The sequence below is a fragment of the Chaetodon auriga genome, chromosome 12 (assembly GCF_051107435.1).
Source record: "Chaetodon auriga isolate fChaAug3 chromosome 12, fChaAug3.hap1, whole genome shotgun sequence".
In the NCBI taxonomy this organism is placed as follows: domain Eukaryota; kingdom Metazoa; phylum Chordata; class Actinopteri; order Chaetodontiformes; family Chaetodontidae; genus Chaetodon; species Chaetodon auriga.
Window position 1 is genome coordinate 6,410,920 of NC_135085.1, and position 14,382 is coordinate 6,425,301.

A 14,382-nucleotide genomic window follows, 5' to 3' on the forward strand; every position below is an offset into this window, starting at 1 on the left:
ACAATCTGTGCTCCTTATGCCAGTTTTTCTGTGTTACTTTGATGCAAATGGGTTTTTAATTGCACTCCTGTTACAGTATACCTATTTTAAGCGCACAATAGAGCCTTTTTTCATGTCATGTTAAGTGTTCAGTAAGCCATGCCTTTGAGTAAGCATACAGATCCCTGGAACTGATGCACATTAATGGCATGCTGTCATTATTGGTGTTATTAATTACACCTGTGCCTTTTCCTGCTCTAACATCTTGAAAAGCTTGGTGTGAAAAAGGTCTGCGAACCCTTTTCAAGTGTCAAAGCATTTGTGACTTAATTCTGTGGTCAGTTTCAAGTGCAGCTCTTCCTGCTTTGTTGCAGTGTTTTCCTTTTTACCCAGCGATAACCTTGCCGTGTTAAAATGTCTCTTTTTGCAGACACTAGTTTGGCTTCTGTTTTCTTTCTAAGTGGTTTCACGTCGCTTTGAAAAACACACACAAAGCGGTGATTCTCTGAACTTTGTTGAGAGAGGCATGGCCACATTGTGCTGATGGGTATTAAAATGGCTCGCCTGAGTAGCTGCCTCTGGAACTTTGATTTAGTCACTTCAAAGTGCTTTTTCATGTGGTGTTCTGTTATTTTGTCGCCCCCCCCTGCTGAGTTTGGAACAGAGGACAGTCAAAACCAATATGCTGCTGTGGATAAAAGCAGAGAAATAGATAGTGAACAGAATGGGAATAAGTGATGACGGCGGGGGAAATATAATGCAAGGGAAGCAGATATGGTTCATTCCCTCACTCCTCTCATAACTCTTTCATTTCTGTCCACAAGGGGGAGCGGGTGGGATCGTTGGGCTCAGACGATTATACATCCTGACAGATGGAGCCGGGGGGTTTGTGGGGTGGGCTGGGGTTTCCCTGTTGGTAAGAGGGATTAAACTGGGGAGGGGACCCCTCATCTGAAAAAGGGGAGGAATAGATGGAGAGTGCGGGATATAGAGCTAATGGCAACCAACAGCTGATTGGCTGTGACTGCCAGCCAATGGGTGGAAAAGAAGAATAAAGCAACAGGAACGGTGATTATAGAGTCTCATCTATTAGCAGCTGGGGGAAGGGAGTGATGAAACAAGGGTTAATGTGTGTTGAGTGCGTTTGTGACTTTATACTGGATGAATGAACAGAAGGGAGGAAGGAATGAATGCAGCAAATGAAAGGTCCTCATAAATATACTAAATGTTTCAATGTGTGTGCATGTGTGTGTTTAAGCCACAAATTCATCATTCATAAAACATAAAAAAAAGGGATGAAAAATGTTTAAGTTGATCACAAAAATGAGTTTTATTGTTTTATACACAAGTCATTGTATAAATGTTCACGTGTATGTTAATGTATTTGTACATATAAGAAGTCCACAAGCAGATATGGCTTTTTAGATCCCTCTGTCATCTTTCCTCTCTCTCTCTCTCTCTCTCTCTCTCTCTCTCTATGTCTTCTTGCTGTTCTTCTTGGCGAGGTAGCTGTGGTAGTAGAAGTTACTGAAGAGAGCAATGAGGCTGAGAGAGTAAGCCAACACAACCATGTTCATGGAGTCAGGGAAGTCACAGTCAGCAAACAGGTTGTAGGTGGTGTGGATGGTTACTATGAAGAACTGGAGCTGACAGACAGACAGACAGACAGGAGATACAAGAGAGAGTTAGACAGCACCGAGTAGTAGATTATTGGGGCACTTTGAGCGGCAGTGCAGCACTTCCTCCTCCACTGCAGCCTGTATTAAGCCATCCCAACTAAGTTCTCAAACTGGAATCAGAGAATTTACCGCAGTGAGATGAAACAAAAGTCAGTATTTACTTTGTGAAAAACTGATCTTGCCATGGAAGCACTAATCATCATATTTAAATTCAGATTATTCATTGTCTTGTATTCATATTCATACATCTACAAGACAATGGTCATGTGACAGACAGACGCAGCTGAAAGCATCAGGAGAGCACTTTCCATGAGCATTCTTGCTAGCTGAGCTACATGTACTGCTTTGAAAAGCAACACTAACAATGCTTTCAGTAGCCACCCCAAGTTTCTTTACTCTGTTTCTTTCCAATTGGAGAAGTTTCCCTCAGATTTGCTAATGATGTGACATGTCCAGCAAAGGACTGGCTGTAGGAATACTTGATAATGAAAGAACTACAGCCCCAACACAATTCTAATTTATTTAATGACATTATACATTGTCAAATAAACACCCAATGCAATTACAATAATCCAATAATAGTGTCCAGGGCCACTGGTGGACAGCTGGTAGTTAATATGCTGGACAATTAGCGTACTGTTGCCTCAAAGCTAACTTCCACGTGGCCGTCATCTTGCAGGTTGTTGCAGCTTCCTTTCCAAAAAGAGACAGAGGCATTTATGTAGGGAATTGTGTTAAAGTAACACCCAGAATTTGATCCTCTTGAGCACTAACTGAAAGAGTGATTCTGTTGCGAGCAGTCACCACAGTTAAACAAGTGCAGACAAGAGCGGCAAGCTAATTCAGTTGAAAAAAGTCAAGCATACTGAAGAGTCCAGCGTCACTCTGTTTCTGCACATAATTGTCTGAAGATGTACTGTTGACTGGTCTGTATCCATACGTTTCATAGAGTCACTAGTATTCAGGGCGCAGGATGAGATTATGTGTATGAATGAGCATAAATGACGTTGAGCATCTATCCATCCCACTCCACACACTCCTCCCCTTTCAGTGTATGCAATAATTACCTCTCAAAAACACAAAAGAGACCCCCTGATACACACACAGACAATCTCCATCTCCCTAATCAGCTCAACTATCACAGCTTCAGTTCACCAAACTGAAAAGCTAACCATTAATGAAGGTTTGGGGGTCAGCTCTGAAGTCAGCACAATTATTGTTACATAATGCCAGTCGGTCACCATACTGACCTATATATGTTGGAGTCATATAGAAGGAAAAAAAAAACACCAGGATGCATTGTCTCCTCATGAAGCTAGAGGTAGAAAACAGATGGTCCAGTAGTTGAGGAGCATCAGTGCTGCTAATCCGTCTAGTTATACCAACAGCTGGTCAGAACAATGACAAACAAAGCAGGAGGCCTCATGTTAGGCTTATCAGAGTTAATACTCCAAGCTTTTGCAACATTCAGGCTGTTGGACATATACCTGAACAGTCCTCGGAGGCAAAGACTTGCCAATATGCTTCAATGCTGGCAACAGCATCATTTCACAGGATGCTAAAAGTGATACTATTCAAATGTGTTTAATCAGAGGAGGCTGACTTTATACTACAGGTGGAGCTACAAACAGACCAGCATCCAAAATGATCTCACTGAATTATGCTAAAACATAAAAGAGAACTGATCAGTGAAATTCCCCAAAGAGGAGATCCGACATGCATTTTGCCACATTTACATAGTGAAGTGGTTCATTTATAGAGACAACGATCAGAATGTGGTAAAATAGAAAGGAGAAGGAAAGGGAAACACAGACAGAGTGAATATATCTCTTTCTCTCTCTCTCACACACACACACACACACACAGGCAAACACTGACCAGCTGCAGGGAGGTGAGGTAGCGTTTCCACCAGAGGTATTTGGACACGCTTGGCCCCAAAGCCGCCAGGCCGTAGTACAGATACATCACTACGTGGACCAGGGAGTTGATCAGACCAATCAGGAAAGCTGTGGACAGACACACAGGGTGAGCGTCACATACTGCGTCGACATGAGCGTGTGTGTCACTGCACGCGTTCTGGGTGGGTTGGTGTGCACTCACACTGGCCGCCAGCCACATACTTAACCCCGGCCCACCAGTTGAAGATCATGGTGGCGTGGTGGTAGACATGGAGGAAGGTCAGCTGACTGTTCTTCTTCCTCAGGATGAAAAATATCTGAACCGCACAAACACACACAAAGGCAGGCGTACGGTGAGGTGTAAAAGGAAGAGAAGCATTAACAGACACACACGCACTGATAAGCACGTGTGAAAAGTGAATAAAAGTTCCTGGAAATACTGTGAATCACAAATGGAAGAAATGAGTATGACTCTTTTCATCCCTTTCATACTCACAGTGTCACTGAGCTCTATAACTTTGGAGAAGTAGAACCACCAGCACACTCGAGCCATCTGTCCAAAAGAAAAATATATTATCCTTTTTTTTTTTTTTTTTTTACATCATATAACCTGGTTTCTACTCTGGATAATATGTTTGCATAACAAGCTAAATTTACACTGTAATTTTAGCATACATATGACATTTTGTGTGGTGCTTTTACAGAATATTTTGGTCATCAAGCTCTATGTAGTCTACCAAAACCTGTGTGTGAGGATGCACAAGACAAATTCCAGAGAGGAGCTTTATCTAGAAATTGTTGTACAAAGTACAGTGTAGTAAAAAAGATTTACCCTCATGGCCAGTGGGCTGCTACTGTAGTCGACTGGCTGGCACAGCAGACTGTATCTGGCCAACCAGGAAGAGGCTGTGAACTGGAAAGACAAAAGCTGCCTTCATCTCTGCTTTGGTTACTCTCAGTCAACACAGGGACCCTTCATCCCATTTTGTCAAACTCAAATTGGCTGTGAATGAGTGAAATCATTTCCTGTTTCACTGACGACTCTGACAATGCAGCGCATAAATACTGAGGTGTCATTTGAGAATATGGGGCATTTTTATTCTATTAAACCTGCAATAACTGGTTTTTCTTTACCACCTGGGTGCCAGCAGAAATAATCTGTGAACACAACACTGACACAGTAACATAGTATCACATCTTAATTTGACAGTGTTCACAAACAGTTACCTATTTCTACCTCTTGCAGATATGGAACGACATGAGCATGCATTTGGAGTTGTGATTTTTCCTGGCAAAGTCCAATATTGACTCTCTGTAGCTATTTAGCTGTTTATTACTCGACTATGTTAACCAGCAATGCTGCCTCGTCTGCCTGCTGTTTGGTGCTTGGCAGGTAGTGTACGGCAGGTTTTTGGAGCATTTTCACTGAAAACGGCTGCCTGCTGCAGCCAACAAAGCTGGACTATGAGAGCAGTGAGAGTCAACAGAACCAGAAAAGTTGAGGGCAGCAAACAAAACAATACGCTGAAAGATGCTGTAAAGCTCTGTAGAGCTGAAGCGAGCTGCAGTCATGTTATTATTCACAGTGGGTTTCACATTACACCAAGTCATTTTATCCATTGCTATTTAAAACGATCTTGATTAGAGCAGCTTCTGTTTGCACTTGTTAATATCCCACATATCACACCTTTTTAAACTTCAAGCTTGGATGATTTAGGTTTTAAAGATCAGCAGGTGTTCGGAGTTTGCTGGCATGCAAACAGTAGAGAGCACTATCCTCGCACTATGTTATCCTATACTGACTTATTTTCAGATACTACAGCATCCATCTTCCCATCTACATCCATCCCTTACAAATGTAGCCACGTGCAGCACAGTAGTACCTCGTAGAACATGTATGCAGACAGGCAGACCATGGCGAAGTTGTAAACTATCAGGACGGGTTTAAGGTTGACTGGCTGCCTTTTCGCCATCAGCTTTGGTCCAACCCATATAATGACCAGGTAGCACAGAAAGATACAGCTGATTGGCACAGGAGAGTAGACCAACAGCCAGTTGTCAGTCCTTTTGTCTAGGTAGAGAAAAAGGAAGCATAGTTCAAGTAAAGAATTGCTAATGTCTGACATTAATATCTGTATATAAGTGATGTAGGTGAGTAATTGCATTAATAAAGTGAAAATAATTACTTGCCTCCATTTTCCAGAATTCCTTGGTAGAATAACTGTAACTTCTGCCACGTGGTGAGAGCCTGGAAACCCTGAGAAGGAGCAGGAGAGACTTTCATTAGCTAGTCAGGAACACCAAGACGCCTCTGACAACAGAGAATAGCTCTGGAGAGAATATCTACAAAAGGTCTTTCACGTCCTGTACAATTTCAACCACGAAACTGTACTTTTACTGTTATTTTGTTTTATTTTTGCTTGCTCCTATACTTTGATGAACTATTAGTCCACAGCACACTGTGATAGCGTTTGTATGTTGTTCTACATTATACAGTTTGTATTTCTAATGTTAAATGTCTTAATGTTGTTTTCTGCAAAGGTGTAGTCAAAGACATATTTCCAGTACAATAACGTTGCATGCATCGTACAGTACTGGATCAAAACATGGCTTTGGTCTTCCAGCCTTCACTTATGGCCAGTAAGAGCAAAGAAGTTGTGGAGTGACACATAATGAAAATACATCACAGACAGGTATTTGTAATGGGATGTAAAAAATCTATTCTGCATTCAGTATAAGCAGAGAAAGATGTTAATGATAACTGCCTTTTTGCAGATTCCTATATTTTAAACACTCGTACAACCATGGTTCAAAAAAGTGGAGATGCTGTGTAAAACATAAATCAAACAGAATGTGATCATTTGTTAATCCTTTTCGACTTATACTCAATTGAAAACAGTACTAAGACAATATATTAAATGTTTGACCTCATCAGCTTCATTGATTTTTGAAAATATTTGCTTACTCTGAATTTGATGCAGCAACATGTTTCAAACAAATTGGACAGGAGCAACTAAAGACTGAGAGAGATGTGGAACGCTCCAAAAACACCTGTTTGGAACATTCCACAGGTAAACAGGTTCAGTGGTAGCAGGTGATAGTATCATGGTTGGGTATGAAAGGGGCATCCTGGAAAGGCTCAGTCGATCACAAGCGAGGATGGAGAGGTTCACCGCTTTGTGAACACATGGTTGTAGAAAGGATCTATGGGCTCGGGAACACTTTGTTAAACCATTGTTGGCAAACACAGTTTGTTTGCAAATGATTGCTTTCTTCTTTTATCAATGTTTCACACAGTGTCCCAACTTTTTTGGAATGAGGGTTGTGCATAAAAAACACTCCACTGCAAATTTGATTAAGGCACCCAGAGATAATCTGGATTATAACTCAGGGATTATATTCACTAATCCAAAAATATCTCTTGATAATGGATAATAACTAATAATCCTCTTGATGAATGGCTGCCTTAATGTGGATGAAAGGACGATGAGTTTCCATATATGACTAATATATGATAGTGCTGCCATCTAGTGTCGACAGGTGGAAGCTCTGCACGTGACGGGTCAGTTACTTCCTCTTCTTCCTATTCCTCCAGATGGAGCTGAGTTTGTTTGTGCATTGGTGTCTTTTATCAGGACCTGAGCTCCTTCCTGTGGTGGTGGTCTGTCAAACCCTCCATTAGTCAGATTTTTGGTCTTTGGTGTTGGTCTATGCAGAAACGGAGAAACTCCAGCACAGCCTTATTATAATTATATAATATATAATTATTATAATACTTATCCTGCATTGAATTTTACATTTTACAATAACGCACAAAATACACTCAATGTGTTTTGAATTTATTAACTAACTTTGAAATTGAATTTAACTTTTAATGAACCTAACATACAGCCAAGATATATTTGAATCTAGTACTATATAATAAAGGGTTCTGGTCTTATAAATCCTGGCAATGTTCGAAGAGGCTTTGAAACAGCATTTAGGGACATACCATTTTCAAAGATATAATATCCAGATATGATATAACTGAGCAGTTAAATTATTCATTATTAATAATAATAATAAGAAGAAGAAGAAGAAGAAGAAGAAGAAGAAGAAGAAGAAATATAATAAAATGTAACTGGCTTTTCTGGTAGGGGTGGGCAGGTGAGGTCTGCAGAGGGTAAATCATCTCTGCCTCTTCATCCTTATCTCCACAGTTTCCAGGTAATGGACAATACAGGCACAGATCCCCAATTTGCGGCATAAATCTTTACCTTATACCCCCAATCCACATGTCCTTGTCACAATCCTTGTGAAAGGGGAAGCATTAATGAGCATTTCTCTATCCAAGCATTTGTTTAACATTCCACCTGTGACTGTAAGTGAAAGCACTAATTACAGTATTGGCAGAAGCAGCAGGTTGTGTGGACAGTGCTAAGTAGTTTAGCCTCCTTTCTGGGATTTACAGAGAAAAATCCCCAGCAGGGCCAGGCTTCTACAACCTGCTGAGGTTTATTGAGCAGGTTTCAAATTTACAGTGCAGCTAAATGGCAATCTAAAGAATCTGCAGCAATCTGCAACACTCTCCAAGAATCACAGTATACAAAGCTGATATTATCCTGTTCACTCAATCTAGTGTTTAGACAGAGACTCTACATGCAGAGAATCATGAGATATTATGACAACCAATGAAGGTTCAGTTGTATTATGGTTGGCTGCTCAAGAATCGACATGTTCTTAAATATTTCATGTTGAATTTTCTGTTTTTGAGGACAGGACAGCTCTGAGAGAGTGGTCTTACCGTCATTCTGATGGTGGCTGTTTATGGTTTTTCTCCTCAGCTCTCCTCGGTCAAAGCATGCTGCAACTCAGCCATGTGTTAAGCAGCACTGAGGTAATCCGCCTGTTCACTGTGCGTGTGTGTGTATGTCCAGCATGACATATGGCAGCGTCTTTCCTTCAAGTACCTGTCAGCTAAATCCCACCAATCAGAGGCCCAGTGTTCAGAGTACATGTGATTGTACTATAAAACAACTAAGTTCAGTGGTTCTTCTGATAATAAGAACAGATGTTTGAAATACTTAATTATAGTATTCCGTTCAAGTTGGTGTCCTATGAATTTCTTGGCACTATTTCTTGACTGGTTGCAGTCAGTTCCATGTGATTTGTGGTCACCAGGAGCATCCAGGCAAACAGCAGAGACTTCAGGAAGCTCCCACTAAAGAAATATTTCCAGTAAATGAACTCCCATAAAACCACAATTTGTTGTTTTTACACTTTGATGAACAAATTATACCTCATGTGTTTAATTCGTAGTGATTTTAGTGATTTTAGACTGATTTTGTTTCTTTTAGACAGAGCCAGGCTAGCTGTTTTCCTTTGTTTCCAGTCTTTATGCTAAGCTAAGCTAACCAGCTATTGGCATAGCTCCTTGTTTAGGATACAGAAATGAGAGTGGAATCGATCTTCTCATCTAATGGTCAGATTACTTTGTTGTAGGTGAAAGAGGACAAAATAATCTCCCATCACCAGCCACATGAACTGGTACGACACGAGCCACAGACAGAATTACAAGTTCCATTATCGATTTTAAAGACACCTTGAAAGAAACACTTTTGAAATGTATTTTCTTTTTAATGGAGAATGGCAACCTCAAGGTTCATTCTACATTCAGGTAATTAATCATTAAGTAGTAAAGTAACAAAGATTCATACCTACAGCAAATGTGCAAAATTGATTAAATGGAGCAACGTACAGTATGTTAATCCAGTAACACCGTACATTATGCTTCACTAAAAGTACAAGTGAAAACATGGTGTTTGCAGATTTAATTGGGTTAGTACACTAAGATCATGTGTGATAACACCTCCCAAAATGCTGGTGCACATGCAACTGAATAAAGGACAGCACTCTACACTCTTGAAGCTCTTGTCATATGCGCCAAGTAATGTCGTAGCACAGCATATCACCTTCAGATCTTGCATGAAACAGGACTAACAGAGGAAGAAACTGAACAGGAAGGAAAATGTTTGCACAGTAATCTGACTGAGGTCTGCTCAGCAGCAGTGCACACCATCCTCTGACTCTGTCTGGATGACAGCATCCATCAGTCCATCCGGTCCCTCCGCACACATCCGTCCACAGCCTCCTGCAAGCAGGTTTTACACCATAGACTTCATTAATGGGAGCAGACAGGGAGGGAATGGTGACATTATCCACACAGAGGAGAGAGGTGTGGGGATGCTAGCAGAGCAACCACCATCTGATTACTGTTTAAACAGATTCAACTGCTGTTTAACCTGTGTGTCCTTCCATCAAAGCAAAAATGTTTCACCAAAAGTAAAAAACTCAGTAAAACCATCCTAAATAGATTAAAAAGAAAGAAAAAAACACTACTAATTTAACTAATAATTACCTAATTACCCACGTCCATTCCACTAATATCACTATTATTGCCAGAGTGCTGCTGATGATGATGATGTTGATGATGATGAGGGTGAGGGTGATGATGAGGGTGATGGTGATGGTGCTGAGAGTGGTGCTGATGATCACTGAGAAGAGGAAAATTGTGAGTTTCATTCTGACTTCCATCATGCTGCTGTTGGAACTGATTCTGATGACTGATACGATGGTGCGGGTGGTGATGGGATTGATGACGATGATGATGATGATGGCTGTGGTGATGAATCACCCCAGGAGTTGTGTCTCCCACCTCTGGATCAGTGTCTAATTGAAGTGTGGGTATTGCAGATGTGTGGCTGACGTCAATCTGCGTTGTCTCGTTCTTCATGGTGATGTTCCTGCCACTTGATAAAGTAGAATTGGCCTGGGAAGGAAAAAGCACGTTAGAATTAGATTCTGTTTTTGTAGTTTCAAGCTGCATTGATTGCATTTACAGTTCGGCCATTTAGAGGCAGCAGAACAAGCTAAAAACACAACACTGATGTATTATCATCTCATCAAGTTGCTATTTACACATCCAGTAGACATGACGTGATGTTATCATGAATTCAAAGTTGTGTTTCTGACCAATACTCTCTTAGCCCAGTTATGGTCTCCCTGAACTCCTGAAGGAAATATCTGTTTCTTTGGCTGCTAAATGCTCTGCTCTGTTCATCAACTGGTTGCTAACTTTGTCTGATGGTGCTGGGCAGGTAGTGTACAATGTGTTTTTTACTGAAAACAGCTTCCTGCTGCAGCTGGAAACAAGTTTGATGGCTGGGAAACCCAAAACAATGAGATAAAAGATTAAGAAAACTTGGTAGAGATGAGGTGAAGTGACCGCTTTCACATTACACATTGTCATTTGATCCACCATTGTTGGAAAAATACTGATGAGTGCAGGTTTAACTTAGAGTTTATGGCACTGTGTTTCTTGACTGTGCGAGTAATTCATATAATACACCCTGAAAATCACTGAAGACATGTATGTTACTATTCATCAACTTGTGAGTGTGTGCAAGCATGCGTATGTGAGTGTGTTTTGTGATTACTCACGGAGCAGTTACAGATGTTTCTATGATAAGTCGCTCTGATTGCAGCCTCTATGTAGGGGTAATGCAGGAAACTGTAAGGTAGCACTATATGGAAGGTGAGCAGACCACACCTGCAGAGAGAATCAAAATTTTACAATATGATGCATAAACAAATAATGTAGTTATGGATTGGTCTGAAATACCATTCATTTCAAATACCAAGCCAGGTCCTTTCAAAGCACTTGCTTTGTTTGAATCTTCCACAGTGTGTCAACACTAAGGTGTTCACACAGTCAGATAAATCACAGTTGTGCTTTTAAAATCTTTCTTAAGATTGACCACACTATCTTATAATCAAGAATATGGTGGCTAGAAATACGTATCAACAGGGAGCAAAGTCAAAGTCATGGCATGAGTCCCAAGAAAACTGGCAAGCCAAAGGTGCTAAGACTTAAATTTTATGCGTTTTTGTTTGCCCTCTCGTCTCATCAATGAGCTAAATCCCACTGCGTGTCTTGGAGAGGTGGCTTGCCTTACCTGTCATAGACTAGGAAGTCATCTTTGTCACCATCCAGAGCCTCCCACACGTCATGTTGAAAGGGAGACTGCTGGTACACGGGAACACCAGGGGGCGCTCTTCTCTTCAGCTCCCAGTACATGGCTCTGGACAGAGGCTCTCGCTCATTGACTATCAAAAAAGACACCTCTGTCAGGTTGCTGCGGTTCAGCTTGCCACGCAGGCCTCCAATGCTACAGAGGGACAGATAGAGACACCAACTCTCAGCTGAAATCAGTGCACAAGGAGGCATTTCCATCCACGCCACCAGTTAAGTTTTGTTTTTTTACAAACAGGATGAATTGGTTTGCCCAGTCATGCTGTACGAGCTGTCATGTTGCTCACCATATACTACATTTGCTTATTTCTAATTATGGCAGCATATTAGCTTATCGTACCCTTTGTTTTGTATTAACAAAGACATGAAAGTGATTAGGTAAGTCTGATGAAGGGGGCTGAATGGGTTGCATATTCAGGTGCAACACTCTAAGTCAAGGATGCTAATGGAAGAGCAGCATATATGTAAAAGTGGTGCAAACTGATGACTTGTTGACTGGCATTATAGCTCACTACAACATACATCATTTTTGCATTAAGTGACATTTAGCCAGTAATGCTGCATTCAGGTGCATGCCGCAAATCTCAAAGGAATGAATTCAATATTGTCATAATAATTTTCTTGACAATTTTTGGTCTTTTTCCTGAAGAACTCACATGTCCAGAGTCATGTGTTAGCCAGAGAAGTATTGGAGACATGTAAATAGTTATTGGTATGAACTTCAGTCACCTTCAACAACTACTTTAAACTAGAAAGAATACCAAAATGAAACTAAACATGTATGTTACAGTAGAAAAAGTACAATGTATAGCGTTTACAATGACTCTTATCAAGGCTTCCCAGTGAGCCAAGACTACTTGACCCAATACAAGAACCCTGAAACTGAAGCAGCCAAATGGAATTCAGCACATTGTTAATTTCATGAGTTACACCTGTGCTTTTCCTGCTGTGACATGTAAAAAAAAACACAACTATTCAGATTAACTAATAATGATTTACTAATTTTACCTGTCCTCCAACATATTACACACTGTTATACTGTTATAAGTATATTAAACTTCTAAATTGCTCAATGACGTTTATTCTCTCACTTGGAGGCCTGAGTGAGACAGAACTGTCAGCTGGCCTTCAGCAGCGCCACCACAACCACATTTCCCAGCAGCTCTTGCATGGGTGCCTGCCCATTTATTTCCCAGTGGGGGGCAGGTTTGCAGATCTTGGAGGCGTCATTGTCCCCCTCCACTAGCAGAGTGACGTGTGAGGCCCACAGCAGACCTGGCAGGGCCGCGTACAGCCACAGCGACGAGAGAGAGTGCATTGTCCCTCCCTGGCTGGACTGAATCTGCTTGACGAGAAAGGCAGCCAATTAGCCATATCACTTTGACACTTTATACATTGTCATATAGGTGCTACATACAGCCTGAAACCAAATCCTGAGACAATTAAACAAAGATGTGAAACAGATATTAAGAAACGTTCTGACATCAGTGAAGCTGAGTCATCATCAACCTTAGATCAAGACAAAACGTGTGCCAAAGCCTCTATACAGTATATGATGACAACCAATCGATGACATGAATGCAGCCTGCAGGCAGCAGTGAGCCACGTGCTCGCCGTCTGGGCTCAAAGCAGATTCAGTCTTTGGCAGGTTTCCCCTGCCCTGAACTAAATGGCCAGTCAGTCTGATCCCCAAATAATTAAAAGAGTAAACCCTCATTGTCTCTCTCTTCACATGTGGAGATAATCAGCAAAAAGAGTTTATTATGGGGTAAACTGCCAACAGACAGAAGAATGTTTGGGGCAAATAGACAGACAAAGAGAGGCTGGGGCAGAGATATTTACAGCCTGAGTGACATCCAAAAACTGTGCTGTCTGTACAAACAGATGAATGCGCCTGTTTGGGTAGTTCGTTTCAAAAATAGTTAAGAGTTCAGTTATTAAATTGCAAATCTTATCTCAACTGGTACATCAGTCTCCTGAAAACGAGCTCATATCTCCAGTTTTATCAGCATGAAGGTACATCAGTTTGCCCCATAAACAGCGGTTCCATACTGGACTCAGATGATGTTAAATGCCTAAAAGTGCGTTAAACAATCTTAAAATGAATCATTTAAGAGTAGTATTAAGAAAAAAAAAAAATCTTTCTGACGCAAAATTTTCTTATTGTGAAAAACCAAACAAAAAAAAATCACAAACACATGCAAATACAATCGTTCATCAAATACAAACATATTTCATAATGACTTTGCAAAAATCAAAGCCTTGTTATATAAAAAAGAAAGCCTTACCTCTGTCCTCTCTCTGTCCTGTGACCCACATAAACAGACAGCAGACCCCTGTCGCTTTTAAAGCCTGTGGGGTTGACTAAGCACTTCCCCCAAATCAAACAGACAGAGAGAGAGAGAGACAGAGAGAGACAGAGAGAGAGAGACGACTAAATAAGAGGAGGAAGAATTATACAGCAAATGTCCCCAATCGGACTTAAAGTGGGGTGTCACGACTCATGGACAGCGTCGTCAACCCTTAGGCCACTGAGGCACCCCAGCTCTTCCAGTTACTTTGTGCATTGCATTGTGGGATGATAGAGTCCATCAACAGTTCTTTCAAAGTCAAGCGTTTTATGTAAGCATGCTGATTTTTTGGAGTATTCTTCATTTCTGCATTACAGTGGTGGACAAGTATTCAGATCCTTCACTGAACTCAAAGCACAAACCCACATCAGGACAAGTCCTGCATTCAAAAGCTTACTTCAGTA

General features: G+C 41.0%; 2 protein-coding genes across 2 annotated transcripts; both read right to left on the minus strand.

Annotated features, from left to right (window-relative positions):
- Window positions 1-1,371: 1,371 nt before the first annotated feature.
- On the minus strand, window positions 1,372-8,415 carry elovl8a (ELOVL fatty acid elongase 8a). Its single transcript, XM_076745048.1, has 8 exons — window positions 8,340-8,415; window positions 5,747-5,813; window positions 5,440-5,627; window positions 4,389-4,469; window positions 4,053-4,109; window positions 3,759-3,873; window positions 3,537-3,664; window positions 1,372-1,625 (listed from the first exon to the last, which is right to left on the minus strand). Exons 1-8 carry the CDS (start codon window positions 8,343-8,345, stop codon window positions 1,455-1,457), a joined length of 813 nt encoding a protein of 270 aa, XP_076601163.1. The 5' UTR covers window positions 8,346-8,415; the 3' UTR covers window positions 1,372-1,454.
- A 733-nt stretch (window positions 8,416-9,148) lies between these two features.
- On the minus strand, window positions 9,149-14,029 carry selenop2 (selenoprotein P2). Its single transcript, XM_076744185.1, has 5 exons — window positions 13,916-14,029; window positions 12,719-12,969; window positions 11,551-11,763; window positions 11,036-11,144; window positions 9,149-10,364 (listed from the first exon to the last, which is right to left on the minus strand). The coding sequence occupies exons 2-5, from the start codon at window positions 12,943-12,945 to the stop codon at window positions 9,954-9,956; spliced, it is 960 nt and encodes a 319-aa protein (XP_076600300.1). The 5' UTR covers window positions 12,946-12,969; window positions 13,916-14,029; the 3' UTR covers window positions 9,149-9,953.
- Between the last annotated feature and the right edge of the window lie 353 nt (window positions 14,030-14,382).

What these genes read in the sequence shown, in the direction of transcription:
- elovl8a (XM_076745048.1), bottom strand. An exon ending in TTATAGAGCTCAGTGACACT is followed by an intron (nt 3,874 to 4,052) that starts GTGAGTATGAAA and finishes TGTGCGGTTCAG; the next exon opens with ATATTTTTCATCCTGAGGAA. An exon ending in GTATGTGGCTGGCGGCCAGT is followed by an intron (nt 3,665 to 3,758) that starts GTGAGTGCACAC and finishes GTCTGTCCACAG; the next exon opens with CTTTCCTGATTGGTCTGATC.